A 20,629-nucleotide genomic window follows, 5' to 3' on the forward strand; every position below is an offset into this window, starting at 1 on the left:
TAAAGAGTGGCAATTAAATCTATGTGCAAATTTAGTGATTCTACTTAGACAAACATGCAAGCTCGTATCTGTGTCTCTAAAATGAAACACCCTTTTCAAAATGAAAAATTGGAATTAAGGGTTACATTATTACCATCGACTGTGCCTTGATTACGACACCCCCAAACACACATACTAGACTGACTCTGAGAAAGAGAGGTGGTAAGAAATTTTCTGCTCACTAGTGTTTCAGGGACAAAATAACCTTCTGATTGAAGAACAGTTTCTCTCTTCCATTTTCTTGCTCAAAGGCAATCCATTGCTTCCGGAATACTGAGCACATTAGTAACCTACTCCTCCAAATTAAATAATTAAAAATCACATTAAAATATTTCTGTTGTGTTTGGGGTTTTTTTTTGAGTATGAGGAAAAACACCATATTTCCCCAAGTGGCTTTACTCTACCACTTTAACAGACACCAAATCAGAGAGGAAGGTTTGCCCCATTTAAAGCAGAACTGTGCTTTAAACCCCCACAGCACTGACCCCAGTGGGTCAAATGCTTGCCAGGATACCATAGATATACTACATCCAAAGTCCTTAGTCTGGCTGAATCCAGCTCAATCTCAGCTTCTAGTGATTCCCCAAAATGGATACAGCCTACTTTTTGTGAAATCTCCCCCTCTGCACCCACTCCCATAGATAACATACAGAGATGCAAAGAAATGTTATCCTGAGATGAACATTTGTTTGTACCTGCCCGAATTCAGTTGGCAAAGGCAGTACATTAGGCAGATGATGAAATTATTATTTGAGTTGTAAGTTGCAAAAATAATGTCCCATTGCTCCTGTAGGACATTGAGGGTGTTCAGGACATTAAATTGTTCAGGCAGTGATTGTTGTGGTCTGGATAGGCAGGATAGGATGGCTCTGTTTAGACAGCTGTATAGAGCACTGAGGATAACTTCTTTTTGAGAAACGGAGCTTTCTAAGACCTGTGAAAACACAAAAGAGCAGAGTACTTGTCTTGCTCAAAAGACTCTCTCCCCACGGATCTGCTCCTCTCATTACATTTAACCTATTGCAAACTTATTTCAGCAAAATTCCTGTGAACTACCTGTTAGATACAAATTCAATTTTCCTGTATTTCTGCTTAAGTCCCTGGAATTGCAGAGGGGATTACTTTGTTCCTGTTCAGCAACATGTACATAACCAACAGACAGCAGCACAAAAGAGCTAACTATCCCTTCTTTACGCTACACCATCTAGCTCCGATTGTCATTTAGAGCCGTTATGTATTCATGCAAGAAAACAGGAATAATCACAATCACCAAATGGATTAAAGCCATCTTCTTGAGAATTATGGTATCACGACCTCAGTGTGAAACAGAGCACATTACAACATGTTGATAACAGATGGAAAAAATTTCATGTGACTCACCCCCATAATCTGTTTGGCAATGAAGATCAGGATTTGCTTGGGGTCAGCAGCAAACATTCTGCTGTTCAGCTTCTCAACCAGCTTTTGGGCAAAATAAGCAATATTCATCATTGATACAGATGCAGTTGATTCCGAAGTGCCATGAGGATCACTGTTCCCTGTAGAGGATACAAGAAGGTTGATTATTCCATAATGAGCTGAAATGCAAAAAAAATGTGAGATGTGAGGCTGCCAGAGCTAAGAAGGAACAGTCTCATGCCATAATGTCCCAGAGTTGGGACATATCTAAGAAAACTCTAGGTCTAGCCTGCTGAGCTATACTGTCCTTCTAGTTACTGTTCCCAAAAGTACCCAGCAGTTACAGCTACATGCTGAATACCAGCTATTGATCTGATTCTCACCACTCACCCCTCAGTCTTGTTTTCCCCTCGCCTTGGCTGGTAACACAGAAGACATCCATAGCAGACAGTAAAACTTTTGTCTGAAAATGTCTCTTCTGCTCAGTGGTAGCATCCTCTGGAGAAACCTATATAGTGACCATATACATATTTAGTACATCAGAAAAAAAGCCAGGAAATCAGATTCAAATTCACTTTCAGCCTGTATCCAAAGGCCCTTAATTTTCTTGGATCCTTGGCAGGCTATGCCTGTCAAAAATTCAGATTCAGTATAGGTTTTGCTCCAACAAGCGAGTAGAAATCCCAAGAGACACTCACTACTATCTGACATAATTCAAAATGCCCAATATTTCCCTTCAACACCCAGGCACCGTGTAAGGAAGGGAAGAGGAAAAACAGCACAAAAAGAGCAAGGACAGCTAATCCACCTCACTTCCATGCTTTAGCCCTTGCTGTGGGCATATGAAACAGTTGCTGGAAGCTGAGAAGTTATCTGTGACAGCTACTCCACAGTAACAAATAAATGCAGAGACCTGGTGTACTCATCCATGCACAGGCAACAAGGTACCTCTCATACAGAGTTCAGCAAGAGTGCTGTGTGGATAGTTTCTGGGTGGCAGTTGAAATGGCAGAGCCCCATACCCTAGCTGGGAAAACAAGAAATCTTACATAGGCCTACACTCTAGCTGATAGCCAGTACAAATGCTCTCTGCACACTGAAAGCAAAACAAGTTTCTGCACAGGGCCAGAACCCAGGTTTGTGGGTGGTTCTCAAGAGATCTTGCCCTTGGGGAATTTCAGCTTCATTTAGAAGGCTCAGGATTCAGACAGGCAGAAGATCCATCCTCTATTTTAAACTGTACCAAGACTTGGGATATTATTGTATATATTTTTAGGAAATTGCTGCTCCGCAAGGTGATTTAACTCCTAATAGTTGCAGTCAAGCTTATTTTCATTACTATTTGTATTACTAAGCTAAGTTTGCATACGAACGCACATTTGGGACACCTGGACTATTGACAATTTGGAGCTGAAGCCTAAGTTTTCCATTTTCCCTTTCTTAGACTACTCTGACTCTTTACTCTGCTGTAAGTGAGGTTGAAATTCATAACCCAGACTCAGCTGCTATAGCTTGTATCAATCTGTCCTAAAAGTGGAAATAGTTGGTCTGGTTTATTTGAGAACTGAAAAGAAATTGTCTCAAAAATCAGTACGCAGGAATACTTCAGTCTTCTGTTCTCAGCAAATCCAAGGGCTGCTCTAATGACAAGCAGGTATTACTAAGGAAAAGCGAATTTTATTTTTTTTTTTTCCCCACACTTTACTTCAATGTTAAATGCTTCCTGAAAAAAAGCCTGTGTTGTTGTCTAGGGGCAGCATTTTCTTAGTTCACATGTATGCAGAGCAGGCAGAAAAGGCCTTTCTTTATCATTGGAAATGTAGGAATTCTGTTCCACTAAGTAAGCTGTCCAGATCTGCCAGGCTGTAGTGCATGCTCTCTCAGAGCTGGGATCCCAGCCCTATCCCAGACTGCTGAAAATGCAGACTGAATACACCTCTTCATCAATGTTAGCAGTTTTTTTCACTAGGCCACTAGCAGGACACCTTCATCCTGCCACCCCCAGTGCAGGGTAGAGCAGCAAAGCCTGATAACTAGTAGACAGACCTCAAGAAGGAGCTCAAGTGGATGCCCTTGTTTGTTTGCTGGGATGTTGAGAAGACTGTCCATCAGGAGGACTCGCACAAAATCCCACACTTGTTTCTTGGCAGGGTGTGGTAGGAGCAGGAGAGAGGAGGCATCAACACAGCCTTTCCCTTCAGCAATGACTGGACCATCAGGAGTCAAAATGCTTTCAGAGCCTCTCTGTGAAAGCAGACAGCAATGCATTTTAACTCATAATCTCCTTCAAACTGATTTTTCCTCCTAGCAACCCATCTCTGATTTGGAGGGCTTGTACTGGCTCAGATGCACATACCTTGGGTGGTCCAGAATGGAAAGCAACCATAGCCAAAGATTTCAAGAAGTCAGGACAGTGCCACACAGGGTCCTGAGTATAACTGTGATAGATCAAGCACAGAAACTGGATAACATTCCCTGGATAGGCCATCTCCCAGGAGGCTTCTGCATCTGCAACAGGCTGAACACAGGCAAATGTCCATCTAGTAAAGGCAGCATTCCTCTCATTCATATAAACTTGTCCTTGTTCCTCTCTAGGGATTCCTAAGCAACTAAATAAACATAGCATGGCCACACAGAAGTCAGGCAAGGCACAAGCAGCCAACTCCCAGCTTGCAGACTGAAGATACACCCAAACAGAAAGGTGGCATATCCTCTTCATCAAGAACAAACAAAATAGTAATGCTGAAGGTAAGATACATGTCTGTATTCAGTAGTTGTCCAACATGAGCCCATCACATCACCTGCTATGTAACACAACCAGGCCAATAGCTGTGCTGGTGCTCTGAAGCCCCTGCTCACTTCACGTTCACTATTGCCCTGTGAGGGCAGAGGAAGGCTAGGGGTTAAAGGTAAAGACTGACATCTGATACACTCAGGCAGTCTATTCTGACATTCACACTGTACTTGCAACAAAAGGCTTACCTTGTCCACAGTGACTCTAACCATTTCCAGCAGTAGAGCAGCTGCCTCTGCACACAATCCAATTTTGAGGACATTCTCTGTAAGATGGTGCTGCAAGATCCACTCCAACATAGAGTCAAGATCTTTCTACAGCAGGAGGAGAGATATTTCAAGAAGAGATGGGAATTATATGATACAAGAACAATACCTGCTCTCTCCACATCACAAAAAAAAACCCAAAACAACTTTACGTCCAGAAGCTACTCCCTCTCCTATTAAATGTGTTTCCACAGGATAGCACTAATGTATTTTCCTCTTCTGAAATATACTTCTGGCACTGCCATGGAAAAATGCCTTATAGCTCCTCAGCACACTGGGGGAAAAGTGTCCAAATCCACTAACTCTGAGATTTTAGTGAGTATTGATAATGTAAGAACAGACAGGGAAGCTAATCTGAATTACCTTCTGAAATATAGTAGTTAAATAGCATTTAGTGCCTGCATGAGTAAGTTTGTTCTGAACACAAATTTCCTTAAATCAAAGTTAACTTGCTTTATTTTTAAAGTATGAATAATCAATTTTAACTATCACAGAAAACAAGTAGATTTAACTTGCTTGAGAATCCCTTCCCAGAAAAGGCCACAAAACACCAAAGTAATAAAGCAATGGCAGCTTCATACTTGTTCACTGTTTTTTTCTTTTTCCTACCTTGGCTGCTTCAGGTGGTTCAGACTGGGGAGTTGCCAGAAAGAGCTCTGCCATGAGCAAGTAGATCTCAGGAATGTGGACATGATCAGTCAGACATCTTTGCAACACAGAAAACCCAAAAATCAAGAAGAAGCCATTGTCAGGCGCTGGAGGATGATTTTTTAAATTATCTTTAAAGGAAAAGAAAAGGAAAACATTCTCAGAAAGTGTCAAAAAATGAATGCCATATCAGAGGAAGGTTTACTAACCCAACTTTATCCTCATTTGTCTGTGTCCCAGGCCACCCGGTACTCTGCTAGACTGCAACATCAACTGTTAACAAAACTTCCTCAGACTAACACGTAACAATTTTTCCCACTATCACTTTTGTTACAGGAGATTTTCCTTGAATTATTCTTTTTCCTTTCTCTTCCCTTTCTCAGAACCACAGGTCTAGTTATCAAAAAGCAAGCTATACAAATCTTAAAGAAACCAAAGGTTTCAGGGCACAAGCTGACATCTGAACAACTCACAGGCTTATCAACGAGCCTGATCTTATGCAAGACAAAAATGCCCATCTTCCTGCAACTGCTAATCAGAAATGCCAACTATTGTGCAAGACAGAAAAGTGATGCTTTCCACTCCTCAGCACAGAAAAGCTGAAGTATTAGTACAAAGCTTGCTCTGGAAAGTCATATCAATTCTTGCTCTACTGAGATCAGTGGGAATTCTCCTACCACCTACTTCAGTTATCCCCTATCACTGAGCTGAATCAAGGCATTGTTTTGGGAGCACTAAACCAACACATACCCATTAGAATACTCAACCCCACAGAGCTGTTTTCCAGCCAGCGCCCAGCCACTATCCCCTCCTTGAATCTGTTCAGCAGCAAACGATTGTGAAGGAAGCACAGAAGTAGCTTCATTCCTAGTACAACTGTGCTAGAGTGCAGGTAACTCTGTGTGAACAGCAGAAACCAGTCTGGCCCCAGTGCCAAAAATGTCTCTTCTTGTTCCCTAGGAAAAACAGGAAAATGAAAGCACATGAGAGATGGTGAAAGACAGAAAGGAGAATTTATTTAAAATTATCTCTAAGTGATATAGAAGCTCAGGTTTCTCTAGGAAGAAACCAAAAATCAATCTAAGTAAAGGTTTACTACAATACAGAATTACAAAAAAATTAACAGTACTCATCCACACAGTTCATTCCACTTAATTCCCACTAAATCCAACCTTACATTACTGTCAGAAAAACAAGCTCATTAACATGAAGCTCATTCTGAGATTGTATGTCAATAACCGAGGTAAACTGCATCACAGACTAGCACTTTCAACCTATGAAGTTCAAAATTACAGTCCAAGATATGTTAACTAGTGAAAATGCAGTTACATCACCCAGAACTATGAACTCTGCCTTTCAGTCATACACGGCAGAACTTATAACAACTGCATGTTCATGGTTACAACAGAGGGGTGCAAGTAATCCCACATTAGATTGAACTGATTTTCAAAGACAGCTGGGATTTCTTCAATGCTTGCAATGAAGAAGAAACAGCAATATCTGAGTTCCTCCTTTGAGATATTATCTGAAAACATTAAACTTTTCTCAAAACGGAGATCAGATTTGTGATGTGATCACACAGCTGTGTGAATGCCAGATAAATCACTGACAAAAACTAACTCTGAATCCAGTCTGCTCTTACTATTTTGTTGAGACTCAAATATTATCAGTGTGTTTGGTCCTGGTCAAATACCAGTAAAGAAGAAATCTATAAGACAGAGACACTTACCCACACCTTCTTAAATAGTTTCTACTTACTCAGAGGACAGATGAAGTTTGTCTGAGCGCATTACATCTAACAGCATCTTCAGTAACTGGTTTCGAAGCCAGATTGTCTTTCCAGATGTTTGGCTTAAGGCTACAAATATCAGAAAGTAATAAAGAGTAATGGAGACAAAACACGTATTGCATTGCTTTGATCAACAACCTTGTTTGCACCAGATTTGCCCAGTGGAAGTACTTATATCAGCCTTTTGCAGAGTAAAAAGTTGCAGACATCAGATTTTACACACCAGAATTCCTGCTAACATCAGAAACAACCAGTGCTTACATTGTCAAAAACCTCTCTTTAGAGTTACTTATTCAGACTACATGTTGAATAATCCACAGGAGGCAATCTCAGGTTAAGCGAGAAGGAAAAGTAAACAGCCAATCTGACTTGTATTGCCTAACTGTACTGTCCATATATATAAACTACAGTTATCAGTGTCTCCTTAACATAATATGTTGTTTAGAGGTGCAATAACCAATATAATCTCAACTGAAAGATCACAACGAAAGAGCCAGCTGACTGGAAGTTCCCACACACAAAGTTGACATAAATACACTGACACTTTAAAAGCTGCAGAGCTCCACATTATTTGCTGCAACTGTAATTGTAGCAAAGTGTCCACAGGAAATCAAGAATGACTAGTGAAATTTTATTCCTTGCAACAGCCCAGTATGTTAGTTTTGGGGTAATTTCAATTTAATGGCCTTCACCTCTGCATACATCTGTCAAATTCAACATTGTGTAGGCTCTGGACAATGCAGTTAAAGTACTGCTGACTTATTAGTAGAGAGAGGACAAAAGGGGAACTCCCTTAGCAGGAGGAGGATCTTGCTTCAGGTCTGTCCTTCCTGAATATACACATAGTGACATTGACTTCACTGTTCTTCACTTCAGACAGGCTTTGTAGCAATGCACGTTTCCCACACAATTTCAGGTCATCTCAATGCAGCCTGTCCCCTTCCAGACAAAGTAATTTGAATTGTGCCTCTTCCTGCCACTGTAGGCAGAAGCACTATGTTGCATTTAGGGTTCATCATGCCTTGGGGAAGAAGAGAAATATTTAGCTATCAATCAGAACACATATACCAAAGGTATCTCTTCACCTTCATTATGCAACTCAGACACACCATCCAGGCAAATCTGATTTTCATCCACAGAAGAAGGTTTCAAAGTGTAAACAAGGAACAATCCAATCCTTGAGGAGAAAGAGGAAAGCGGTTTTGGTCAGCAGAAAGACATTAATTTAATTACTATGAGTTTACATGCAAATCTCAATACTTAACAATGACTGTTAATGACAACCACTGGAAATCCTAATTGCTGCAGAAATAGGCTTGAACTAGGAATGCAAAAGTTCATAAACTAGGAAGCAAATGAAAATTACATCTATCTATAAATGCAAGTAATATCTATTCTACTGTAGAAATATTCTTCTCTTTCTCTTGATTTTTAAAGGTCTTTTCACCATAAGGAAAGCAATACTGAGTTAAGCAAACTGTTCATATAAAAGATTCTGAACTGCCTGTAGCATTCAGATATCACTGTTATCACCACTTGGTTTCCAAGAATATAGAGGAGAGCAGAGACCTCAGTAGGTACTCAGGGAAGAGGACTGGCAACCTCTTTTCACCTGTAGTATGCTTTAACACATTACCTGGTTCTAAGGATAGATAGATTAATGTGGCATGGACACTCAGAGAAAGTGCGTAACTTCCTGCTGTCCAGAACAAGGACAGTTCTTACGGGACAGAACACCACTTGTTCTGCAGGAACAGTCCATACATCAACTTCCTCTAGATGCATCAAAAGTCTGGGATCAGCAGAAACTCTAGCACCTTTCAATACTGCTGAGGCCTCCTATAGTCTCTGCTCTCCTGGAGCTGGAAGGATAGGGACTATCTTTATCCACTTCCCAGCACTCACGGACCTGACAACCAATAAAATTACCATGGAATATCAAATCATGATATTTTAAGAAAAAAGCATATTCACACTCCTTACCACATGGCAAATTTGATATACTAAATCCACTACTCACATCTGTATGAATAAAAGAATAGGCTAACTCATACAAGCCCACAGTAAGAACATACATACAGGTAATTCCACAAAACAGCTGGCAAGCTACAAGTTCACTTATTAGCTTAGTCCACAGTAACTACTTGAGGTGCTCATACACTTCAACAGAGCTAAAGATTGGCTGCAGAGACCACAGGTTCGACACACATCTGTTTCTGTGCTTTATTTGGACAAAGAACTTTGAAAACAGAGCTGTCATTTGTGCAGTCCATTTCCCTGGAGTTAGGTGTAGACAGTACTGTGTAGACCTTCCTCAGTTCATGGGCTACAGGATAATGCAAGTAGGCTGGGATTATATAAAGTAGACCAGTATTTACATTCTGTGGAAAGCAAGTAAGGATTTAAATTCTTTGCTTCATGAAATCCTGAATAATGTATGTTACCAGATTGAAATTCAAGAACAGAAAGGATAGTTACTGGGATATAAGGCAAGCCAACAGGATTACATACATAGTTGACTGAGGCCAAGTTGCAATACTATAGCAACTGCAATGTTTTCAGGGCAGGCTTTAATGAAACCATATATTAAATACAGACTTTGAGTACTCCTAGTCATACGAATAGAAATGTTTGTCCCATCATTGTAAGGGTCATCACTCAACCCATTCTCACACAAATATGAGTAGACAACTCTGTTTTGAAGGTATGAAAGAGTGAGCTTTTCATTAGAGGGGATTCCTGAACTTGCCAAAGATCTGGGGTCTCCTATGAAAGATGAGGTAAAGGAACATCTATTATAGAGCTCTCTCCAACACTGGCGGGAGCATAGGTCAACTGCAAAATGAGAAAAAGCTATAGACTTGAAGGTTACCTGAGAACATCCCTTGTGTTAAAGTATCCTTGCAACAGATGGGAGAGAATAGTGCAGGCCACAGTGATCTTGGAGTTACTGATTTCAGGATCATTGAAGAGGAAAAGAAGCTTGGGCACCATTTGCACCTGGTAGGCAACTGCAGCATTCTGACATCCATCTCTGTAAAAAAGCACAGGGACTATTAAAAGCTTTTACTGGAAAGAACCAATTTTGCTGGGTTTCAGTTAAAAGGATTCTCAGGTTGCCCCGATACTTTGCACCTTTGACTTCTGAAGTTTCCTTGGCAACATTTCAAACTGTCAGACACATTGAATATGTGTCAGCGATGGAGATCTGAAGACTTCTCTGTGTGTTCTCTATCCACACTTCCCATCTATCTTCTCCCCACCAGCAACTGCTGCATTTCAGCGAGTTCAAAGAAAATAACATAATTGAATTTTCAAGCAGTTAGTTGGTGGTAATAAATGTTTTTCTTGTAAAACTCAACAAGGGACAACAGACAGCTCTGCACAAAGCATTCTGGTAACAGAAAGAAGGAATCTAGCATCATTCTCTACTCAGCTCCTCTGACATGCTGTGTCTCTTCGGATACATCTAACCCTACTACAACTGATTAAGAAAGTAAACTTTTAAATAAAAGTCTTCCTGGATTGTGTTTTGGTTTTAAACAAAACTGCATTTATAATTTTTTTTTTTTTAATTATTTCATACTCAGTTCAGACATTCAGATTTCCCCTCTCCAGCAGACATTTTAACTGTCATTGTACAGCAGTGGTTCCACGTGAACCAGGTCACCAGATTTTCCCAGTCTGGCTCCACAGTTGTCTCAGGGGGCTGATGAAATTACTAAATCCAGCCTTGAAAGAACAATACTGGCTTGATTTAACCCTAGAGTCCACTGATTCCAACTAGGATTGGACCCTTCATATCTGTCACAGTTCCAGCCTCAGGTTACAGATGAGCTTTTCCCTCATATTTCTGATTCAAACAGTAGCATGTGTACCTGGAGGACTGCAAGATCTCCACCAGATGTGAAAAAAGAGCAAGGTCAAGATTTTCTGGTGCTTTCATCCAAAGCTGAAAGACAAAAGAAAACAGAGGTTTTACTGGTCTGCTGAGAGGACAGTAACCTGTAGAAGAGAATCATTTACAAGTAGTTCAGAGAAAATAACATCATAAACTCTCAGTCATTCCTGCAATGACAACATGCAGGCTATGGGATATCCCTGTCAGTGTGAGGAGTTACTGTTCCTGAGCTACCCCTGAGGAAAAGGCACTCAGAATCTGCAGGAACGCTCCAGAAACTGCACCAGGGTGAACTGGGGAGCCACAGTGACAGCAGACCTGCCAATTCCAGGATCTACCACCTTCCCAGGAGAGCCACAGTGTGGAAAATCACCACACACCACACCACCCCAAATACTGGATCCAGGAGGTGCTATGAACAAACCAAACCTCATACTATAAAGCTATCTTTAATACAGCCAAACCCACAAAGTAACATCAAGAGTTTTACCTCAAAGTTGCAGAGAACATACTGGAATGCGCTACAGTTCTTGATGACTGAAGACTCCAAGCCAAGCTCAGCTGTACCCACTAAGGAGAACATTAGCTGTAAAATCCTGTTGTTTAACAGCTGCTTCTTCCTCTTCAATAGATAGGTCAGCAACTGAAAGAAAGACTTAATAAGTATCCACTGAGTATAAATCTGCATTTATAAACTAACATATAACACTATTCTTTAGGACAAAGACAGTTACTTGGCTGTAGTAGTCATGCATGCATGCATACATATTACATAAGCATCATGAAGAAAGTGAATATTTCAGTCCAGGCATAACATTTTGTGCAGCAAGTGAAAGAGTGAGTTTTTGAAGGAGTTTGACAACTCTGTGGCATGGAACAGGAGCAAAATACATGCCGTATGCTGAATGGAATTCAAAATTCAACATACAAATATCATTGTAAATAACCACAATAGGTTTTCTACACTATTCATGAATATATGCTTAGTTACTTGCAAATCATGTTAGTTTAAATAAAATATATTAATTATAGCCTCTTCAAATGAAAAACATTTTTGTGAAACATTGACAGTTTCTCAACTGAGTCTGTCTTTGATTATTCAATGAATTCCTGATACAGTGAGAAAAATGTTCATAAAGTCACTACATTTTGAATAGGTTGGGATGAATAGACATTAATTTGAAAATACATATCAAGATATGTTTTTATTAGTTGGCTGTTAAAAAAAAAAAAGCTTCGGACATCCAAAGAGCAAAAATACTCCAGTGGAACATGATGGTCTGTCACATGGAGAGAACATTTTGTAGCACAAAGTCAAAACAAACAGCTTGTACACAATCTAAAGGCTGGAACCACTGACCTATAAGAAAGGATTGGGCAAGCAATATCTAAGTATGATAAATATATTTGTATGAATTAGGTTCAATTTATAAACAATTCACAGATTGGGAAAAGGGAATGTTAATAATAATATAAATCATTCATGAAGCCTTAATGTTGAGTCTCAAGTGGAACCATCTCTGTTAAAGAGTCTCCTCTGTTCCATATGACTCTGCTTAGCCCACACAGTGTAAAGTAAATGATACTGAACTGAAACTTCACACTTCAGCTGTAACCCATCCAATATTACATATATAGTGTTTAAATACAACCAAACTCTTCAGTTTGCAGAGCTTTCAGGTTTGAAGGATGAATTTAGGACACAGCTAATCGATGAAATCCAGACAGCACTTATTTCTATCAGCACAATTCCTCATACGCAGTGAAAACTGAGCCATAGGAATTTACTGTCAGCCCTACACTGGGCAGTTTGTAAAGAGGAATCTCAGGCTGGATGAGCCTAGGGGAGGAAGATGACTTGTCTCTTGTGGGAAGGACAAATGTGTGGAAAAGGTTAAGGGTGGGTCACTCACAAATCTGCTGCACTGGCATATTTAGTTTCCTAGATCACATATGACCAAGAGGCATCTGTCCTTACCTTTCCACCAGCAGATATACTCTTACAGAGGTTCCTAGAGACTGTAAGCACAGGATTTAGATCACCATCCTATATACCACTCTCCAAGATCTCATAATTTATGACGTTCCAACCATAAATGCTAATAGCCACGATAGACTTGGTTCATTGCCACTGACAGGTTTTGGGACAACGTTCTCCAGGCGAAAGACTATAACCAGAATGAATGAACAAAAGAGTATCTACCTGATATCCATTCATGTGATTCATCAATTTTTGACTCATTGGGCTACTGTTCAGGATGGAGTTCAGGACTTTGACAGCTGCATACAGGGTGTGGTCATCACGGGCCATAGCAATGAGACCCAGGAGAATAGCAGGGCCTCCAATGAAGTTCAGGCTAGTAGCTGCTGGAGAGGACTGGAACACTCTGACCCCTAGGAAATTGTAGTGTTACTCTACCAGGAAGTTACATGGATTAAATCTGTTATTGGATAGAGAAAGACCCAACTCTTAAAAAACATGAAACATTAAGGCATAGTGCATTTACCATATTGGCCCACAGCAACTGACCCAATAGTTCTCAAGGAACCAGAGAGGTGTCCAGCAATATTCTTAGCTAGGAATATTGGAGTTGAACCGTCCCGAGCATTAATCCCAATCTAAAACAGATAAAAGAGACATCCTAAGAAAAAATGTGGTAGCACTGGGGAGACAAAAACAAGTATACACCCTAATATTTTAGATTATTTTACTACTTTTAGATTATGACTATTTCTTTACCTTCAAATTTGATTGTTATGACAAACATTCACCCACCTGATATATCCTACAGACCCATTACTTTGACATGTCTGTAGATGTATCATTGGAAAGAATGCTAGAATAGCTTGTGAAGGTATTAAGGAATCACAGACTGACACAAATTATCGTTAGACCTGAAAACTGTCTTCTATTGCTGCTTCAAGAAAGGTTTTTAACATTATGTTCACATTGTCCAATCTATTCCTCTCCACAGAAAAAAAAAAAAACAAAAAAAAAAAACCACAAGGAAGATAGTAGAATGGAGTCAAGGAATGGGAAGAGAAGCTGAAAAAAAAAAAAACCCATCACTGGATGTACACAATAAAGACAGTCACAAACTTTGCTCTAGGAAACCAAGCAGAAACAAGAGAATAGGTGTTTAAGACAGATGAGGGACATCTGTGACCTCTTTAGCAATCAGACGGCCATCCACGTCATTGTAGGAGCTCTTTATGTCTTGGACTGTAGTAAGAGACGAGCACATGGCATTGATTCCAAAAGAAATCTTCTCTTCTGCCACCAGAGGTACAGGATTATGGTCACTGTACTTGTCCTCACCTAAAACAAGACAGACTATAAACCTCTAAAGGAACTTTGCATGCTCAACATGCGAGACAGGAAGACGAAAAATAACTGGGGAAACCAAAGTTTACATAACAATTTGATTTTGACTTAACTATAATCAGAAATAAACGCTCACCCTTTGCAACACAGTCAGTGGCAGCTTGGCAGCATAAGCAACAATAAGAGATGTGCTTGGCTTGTCTCCTAGTTACTGTTTTGTGTAGATCCTACATCCTCTCCCAGTATCTCATGAAGCTCAGAGAAGTGCAGAATAAGCCTTTGTCTGTCTACACAGTACAAACTTACTTTCTGGGCAAAGAAAATATTTCAGAAGCCTTCCATGTTACTGGGAGCTTTCTCAGGGGTAACAGGAGCAAGGATTCATGTGGAAGAAAACGGACAGAGGCAAAAGTTCAGAGCTCCCAACTCATATGGGAAAGCTTCTAAAAAGTACCAGGTTCAGCATAAACTGAATGTGTGAAATTCTCATGTTTTTCTTTGAATAAATTTAATTCTTGCTCACACTTGGAAAAACTATGTGTACTTTTCTTTTTTTTTAAAAAACTCTCATATTTTTGACAGTTTTATAGACTGAGAACGCAGTTGATTTATGAAACTGTTTACTAATGCTGGTGACACAGCCCTTATAAGCAAAAATATTTAGCACATACTCCACATGAAGATTAACTAGAAGTAAATGCCTCAAGATTGTCACCTATTTCCTTTCCAGTAGGACACAGATTTATAGCTAAGCTGCCGCACAGCTGCTGCTGATTAGCAAGCAGCAGTGAGACACTTTCAAGATGGGACACAGCACTGCTGAGACAATTCAGCAACCCCTGCCTCCTCAATGGAAAAAAAAAAAAAAGGAAGATGCAGGTGGGTGGCACAAGAGAGATCGAGGTCATTTCATAATGATGAGATTGCATCTTGTAGATAAGACTTCATAAAGACTCAACACTTAAAAAATCAAATCCTTCTGACTTTTGGTAATATTTTTGTTTTAGGTCTGTATTTTTATATGATTTCTCTTTCAACAACCCCTTCCCCACGCTTGACTTCGAGATTTTTTGTCTAGACAGACAGCATTCTGAAGGAGTATTTTCAGTTAGTCTTTTCACTTTACTTTAGGTTTGAGCATCACCAACAGAGATTATTCTGCTCTTTTCAAATGGGAGATAGCCATCCCATTTCATCCCAAGCTCTAGCACAGAGGTGAATGCACTACTTGTTGAACAAACAGTAATCAATAACTAAATGTTTTGCCTGCCTGTTTAATAATTGAAGCTAACAGTATACTTTAGTTAAAAAGCCTCTTCATTAAACAGAATGCAACTTATTCCCCTACCCCTTTCTCCACTGTGCTGTCTCCTATTCTGCAGGCATTTGCAGATGCTTCTTTTTCTGTTGTGTTTTTTTCTGTAGCACCATAAATACCACATCTCAGTTAAAGCTGCTGCTTTAGTGTTTGTACAACATAAACTGCAATCTTACAACTCCTCAAGCACGTTATCCCTCTTCACTCTCCAGTTTTATCTGCTTCTTGATTCCTACCCATCTTTTTCTGCCCAATTTACTGTATGTTACAAGATCCTCATGGTATCTTACTACAGTCATGTATAATACCCAGTAACGCAGAGTCCCAGGCCTTTAGAGTGAGCTCAAGACACAGTTGGAATACTAACAGCAGATTGTGAGTATAAAAAGAGCATTGCCCTGACAAACAAATAGTGGTGGATATGAGAATTGTCACATACCTTGAAGCTGTACTGCTTGGAAACTGCTACAGTACTGTGGACCAAGCTTATTAATCACTTCCATGGCTTCCACAGAGATGGCTTCTTCAAACAAGTATGTCGGGCCAAGGCGCCAGGTCAAGGAGGACTTCTGTTTCCAAATCCGAGGAGTAGATATGTACCCATAGACATCGACAAAGGAAGAGGGTTCCATGGAAATACAGCTACCTGGTAAGGGCTGGAGATATTGCATCTGCAACAGAGGAAGAATTCATTGAGGGGACTCAACACACCTGGGATGCCTTACCGTCTTGTCCCTGAAAAGTACTGCCTGCTGCTTCTTTCCTCAGTGAAGTTTCATTCAGCTGTGCAACTGCTCCTTTTTTTAGGAATTGGACTTTCAGAAGTATCACAAACATAAGCATTTTTAAAAGTTCAAGCCTAAAAACACAGTCAAAATAATTTCAAGTGTTGGCAAATACAAACCCTACCATGACCCCAGACTTGTGTTTCCTGTTTTAAACACTGTAACACAAACTCTGACTCTCAACACAGAAAGCAAAGTTACTGATCACACCTTGTACTAGGCACCTAGCCTGGAGTGCCCAGGTGCGTCAGTTGGCTTCAGTGAAAGTGACATATTTTAGGAAGCTGGACCATTCACTTTTGGTATCAAAATAAGTAATCATCCTCCTAAATTCAGCCTATTTTATTTAAATGTGGACAGCTCTAGCAGGAAGTAGTTGGAATTTCTTTGGTAGAGAGTAACTATTTTGTACTTCAGGGTTTAAACTCACCTTTAACGATTACTGTTAGGATCAGAGAGCCTAGCATTTACTGATCTCTGACTACTGAGGTGCAGAAGACAAGTCTAGCCAATATTAGGAGGCAGAACTTAATACTTGAGTGAACAAATACTAGCCTTGATGCAACACAGTAACCCAATCACCCCCAGCTCCACCACTCAAAACCAGCTTTTGGTGTTGTTAACCACCTTTGAGCAATTCTGATTTCTCACACAACCTTTTCTCCACTGCACAAATCAAGATGAAGGCTTGCATCATGTCAGAGACCCCAGCACTGGGACCATCTTTTATTTACTAAAGGCTTGTTTTATTTATTATGAGTTGTTTCACTGTATGTTAAACACATTTGCTGTGAATTCTTTAATCAATTGCAATGTTTAGGCCTAGTTTTATTGATGACTTTCAGTCTCATTTGAAGGAAGGCAAATTAAATTAAATTTTCATTCTTGAAACAGATATAGGTCCCAAAAGGCATTTAGAAGACAGATCATTTTTCTCAAGTATGGGAAAGAGAATATTTGGAATTAAACAGGTTGCTTCTACAAAGGAAGTATAAAACACACAAGTGAGCTTTGCATTTGTGGAGATTGATTTGAAATATGGGAACAAGAAGGAAGAGATCAAGGTTACAGGTTTCAATTAAGAAAATGATTATATTCAAAAACAAAACAAAAAAACCACCACACCAACCAGAGAAAAAATAGAAATAGGCTGCATTTTCAACACTGCCAGCCTGGAGCATTCAGAATCCAAAAACCAAGTCTCAGAAATAAATTGAGATTAGCTTCAAAACCAGGAACATAATGATAATGACAATATAAACCAGAGGCTGTACTCATTCATCCTGTAGATTATGCCCACTTCAGGTGCATTTGTACTGCTGTCCTGTGATATCTCATGCAACCTGAGAAATTCACCATTTGAGTCTAGTTCAGAGCCTAAGTATAAGCTGATAACATACTTCTAAAAGCAGAACATACACCCTGTTTTGTATGGATTTCTGACTCCACTCACACACAGCGCAGTGGCACATGTTATATATGCAAATCACCGTGCTTTGAGCCTCTCAGATTAATACTGAAAAGTCATGATATGTGCGTGGAGAAAATGAAAGGCAGATGTCAGGCACAAGATCTATGTAGACAGCCTTTACCTTTGCTGAACCAACCATCTGACCATTTATATAAGCAGACACAAAGCAGCTCTTCTTTGCTTCCTTAGCAACTGTCACTGTGAGATGATGCCACTGGCCAATGACCAGCAGCTTGCCACAGTCAAACTGGACTTGCCCTGGAAATGGAGAAGGATGTAGGACCTCACCCTCAGGTTCCATGATATCTGTAACAGCAAACACAGGGGGCAGTCAACAGAAAGTTTCTCACCTTCCCCTGCCTCTGGAACACAAGTATCAAATGTGACACAAAGAACATGACTTAGTGTGATTTGACATTATACTGTTCAATGTCTTTAAAACATTCCCTGAAGGTCTGTTATCAGGCCCTGAGACTTGCACAACTCTCAAGATCCCGCCAGCATACAATGTGCCATAACCCCTAATAACACCTGCTAGTTTCCTCAGTGCTGCAAAACCAGACTGAACTAGGACAACACCAACATATTCTAAGAGGAGAACCCCTCAGGATATTCACTGAGTTAGCTGACACAGAAAAAAATCCTAGTGAATTCATGAGATGATAAAACTCTGTACATGAATTTGTAGGATTTAGGAAAAGAGGCAACCTGGGATTTTTAACAACATCTAAGGGAGCACTCACACAATGTCAGCTGTGCAAGAAAAATCCCAGCTACTATTCCACTCCATTTCCAAACTCTTCTGAAATGTTCAATCACATTCACATTTGAAGTACTTACTATACTCAGTAAAGAGGAAGGGATAAATATCAACAAGGAAAAAAGCTTAATAGGCTGGCATGACAGAAAAATGAGGAGAGGAGGAAATGAGCTGTTTGATTAGGAAGCTAGATCACTCCCAAACTCCTCAGTCCTACTTTCCAAACCTGCTTACTGCCACACAGAGCAGGCAGGGACCAGCTTGTTCAAGTCCAGCCCCCACAACTGCACACAACCATATAACTGATGTTCAAAAGTTTTATCATACACCACAGGCCACAAAGCAATTCTCAATGTCTACAGCAAATTTAAAATGGAAACCTGACCAAGAATTACAATCACAACAGGCTGCCAGAAGAAAACCAAAGAGATAAGAAGTTCTGGGTACTGTGGCACTCAGCTTGACTGAGAAGAGCCTTACCGAGCGGCTGGAATTCCACTTCTTCTGTGGAAATGACCAAAGAATGATCCTGTGGGAAAAAGCTTACTGAAAAGCAAATAAATTCTTGCTCTGTTCTTGACATGTGCCTCACGACTGTGAGGAAACGGAGTGGGTGACTGTTGTGCACCAAACCAAACTTGATAACCAAAAACCAGCAGGAGAGTGTCAGGCCACCTGAGGGAGGGAACATTCTGGTGCCTGCAGACAGGAAACAAAAAGGCAGTAAGGAAGTTGGTTTCCATGTACAGACATTAGTAAACTGTTTTCTGTTTCATCTGTAGCCCAAACCATGTAAGAACCATTATCAGAATATGAGTTTAAGTTCTGTTCTTGTCTGTTAGATTTCACTACCTATCTTCAATAACATATACTGCACTATAGATGTGTGCACATGTATAAATGACCTAAAATTGACTGATGAGAAATGACTACCATATCTCCATGGCATGGACCTCCCTCAACTGGGAAGCAGTGAGCCAGAAACAAGTTTTCTCAAAGTTCACAAAATTCAGGAAGCAAAAATAGAGCCATTTCCCAGTACACCCAATAGAGGATTTTGATCTGTAGGAGAATCCCATTTGATGTTAAATGACAGTTTCTATTCCTCCTGTGGGAAATTACCCTAAAATATGGTGACTCTTACTTGTTAAGACTGTTTTCTCAGCAGCTTGCTTTAAATTTGCATTCCTAATGTTAATGCATAACCCTATTAAGCAGCACCTGATACTGTATTTTGGTGAGCAGCCAGAGTTATACAACTCAGAGCTGCAATGGGCCACAGAGACAGAAGTGTGTTGAAACACATACCCTGTTTGCTGCCATTTCTTACAAATGTTGCAAGCTTACAATGAAGCTGAAAAGTCAGTGCTTTCAGGAAGATGTAGGTGAGTCAAAGTGCTTACCCATGCCAATTCCTCCTGAGACAGATTGCTCTGCACTGGGTCCCATGACAGTGGCCAAGGCAGGCAGGTATAAACACCTACAAAAGCAAGCAAGCAATCACCCATTCATCAAAAACAAAGGCCATCAGTGAGTTAATACTGCAGAATCATGAAAGCAATGTAGAATCTAGGCTATCAGCAACAAGACAATAACAAAATAGGTCAGAAACATTGCTGCAAGGAAGGCAGTGATAGGGCACAAGGATTGGCTAAGATGGAGAGAGAATTGATTAGTTGCTGTGTCAATAATAAGGGTTGGAGACTGCAGAGCAGCTAAAGAAAAAAGCCACAGCAGCAATACCCGTATCCTTCCATGGACATGTCAAACTCCACAAACGATGGAGCCAAAGCAGTGCTGTGGAGCTGGAAGTTTCGAGGTGATGTCATGGAGATGAGACTCATTGCAGTCTGGAGTGCCAATGCAGATCCCTTAGACACCCAAGGAGAGCTGCTGACTGGCACAACTGTCTGAGGATCCATTTTATTGTCCACCATGTCCTTTTGTGAACCTACAAGATCAACACAGTGACAAACCAGATCAGCGTCTGAAATACTTTTGTCAATCACAGGCTTTGCCCATATTTAATTTATCACTGCTAAGAACAGCGCCGCATGCTCTTCAAATAACACATCCTCAGCAATACACAACAATATTGCACTGAAGTAATTTCAAATTTCAGGCACACTCCACCT

General features: G+C 40.2%; 1 protein-coding gene across 1 annotated transcript in view; it reads right to left on the reverse strand.

The window, feature by feature from the left end:
• WDFY4 (WDFY family member 4) overlaps positions 1 to 20,629 on the reverse strand; it is a gene marked incomplete at its 5' end in the record, with an annotated part of 85,418 nt that overhangs the window by 34,781 nt on the left and 30,008 nt on the right. Inside the window, 21 exons of the mRNA XM_010147650.1 lie at positions 735 to 973; positions 1,420 to 1,577; positions 1,828 to 1,945; positions 3,484 to 3,681; positions 3,794 to 3,955; positions 4,420 to 4,545; positions 5,107 to 5,276; positions 5,896 to 6,101; positions 6,904 to 7,003; positions 8,020 to 8,111; positions 9,807 to 9,968; positions 10,813 to 10,886; positions 11,326 to 11,478; positions 13,039 to 13,229; positions 13,343 to 13,454; positions 14,003 to 14,154; positions 15,918 to 16,149; positions 17,856 to 18,040; positions 18,975 to 19,193; positions 19,898 to 19,974; positions 20,238 to 20,387. Coding sequence (XP_010145952.1) covers positions 735 to 973; positions 1,420 to 1,577; positions 1,828 to 1,945; positions 3,484 to 3,681; positions 3,794 to 3,955; positions 4,420 to 4,545; positions 5,107 to 5,276; positions 5,896 to 6,101; positions 6,904 to 7,003; positions 8,020 to 8,111; positions 9,807 to 9,968; positions 10,813 to 10,886; positions 11,326 to 11,478; positions 13,039 to 13,229; positions 13,343 to 13,454; positions 14,003 to 14,154; positions 15,918 to 16,149; positions 17,856 to 18,040; positions 18,975 to 19,193; positions 19,898 to 19,974; positions 20,238 to 20,387 — 3,276 coding nt within the window. The remainder of the gene's footprint in view (positions 1 to 734; positions 974 to 1,419; positions 1,578 to 1,827; positions 1,946 to 3,483; positions 3,682 to 3,793; positions 3,956 to 4,419; positions 4,546 to 5,106; positions 5,277 to 5,895; positions 6,102 to 6,903; positions 7,004 to 8,019; positions 8,112 to 9,806; positions 9,969 to 10,812; positions 10,887 to 11,325; positions 11,479 to 13,038; positions 13,230 to 13,342; positions 13,455 to 14,002; positions 14,155 to 15,917; positions 16,150 to 17,855; positions 18,041 to 18,974; positions 19,194 to 19,897; positions 19,975 to 20,237; positions 20,388 to 20,629) is intronic.

Source organism: Eurypyga helias, unplaced genomic scaffold, assembly GCF_000690775.1.
Source record: "Eurypyga helias isolate BGI_N326 unplaced genomic scaffold, ASM69077v1 scaffold13092, whole genome shotgun sequence".
In the NCBI taxonomy this organism is placed as follows: domain Eukaryota; kingdom Metazoa; phylum Chordata; class Aves; order Eurypygiformes; family Eurypygidae; genus Eurypyga; species Eurypyga helias.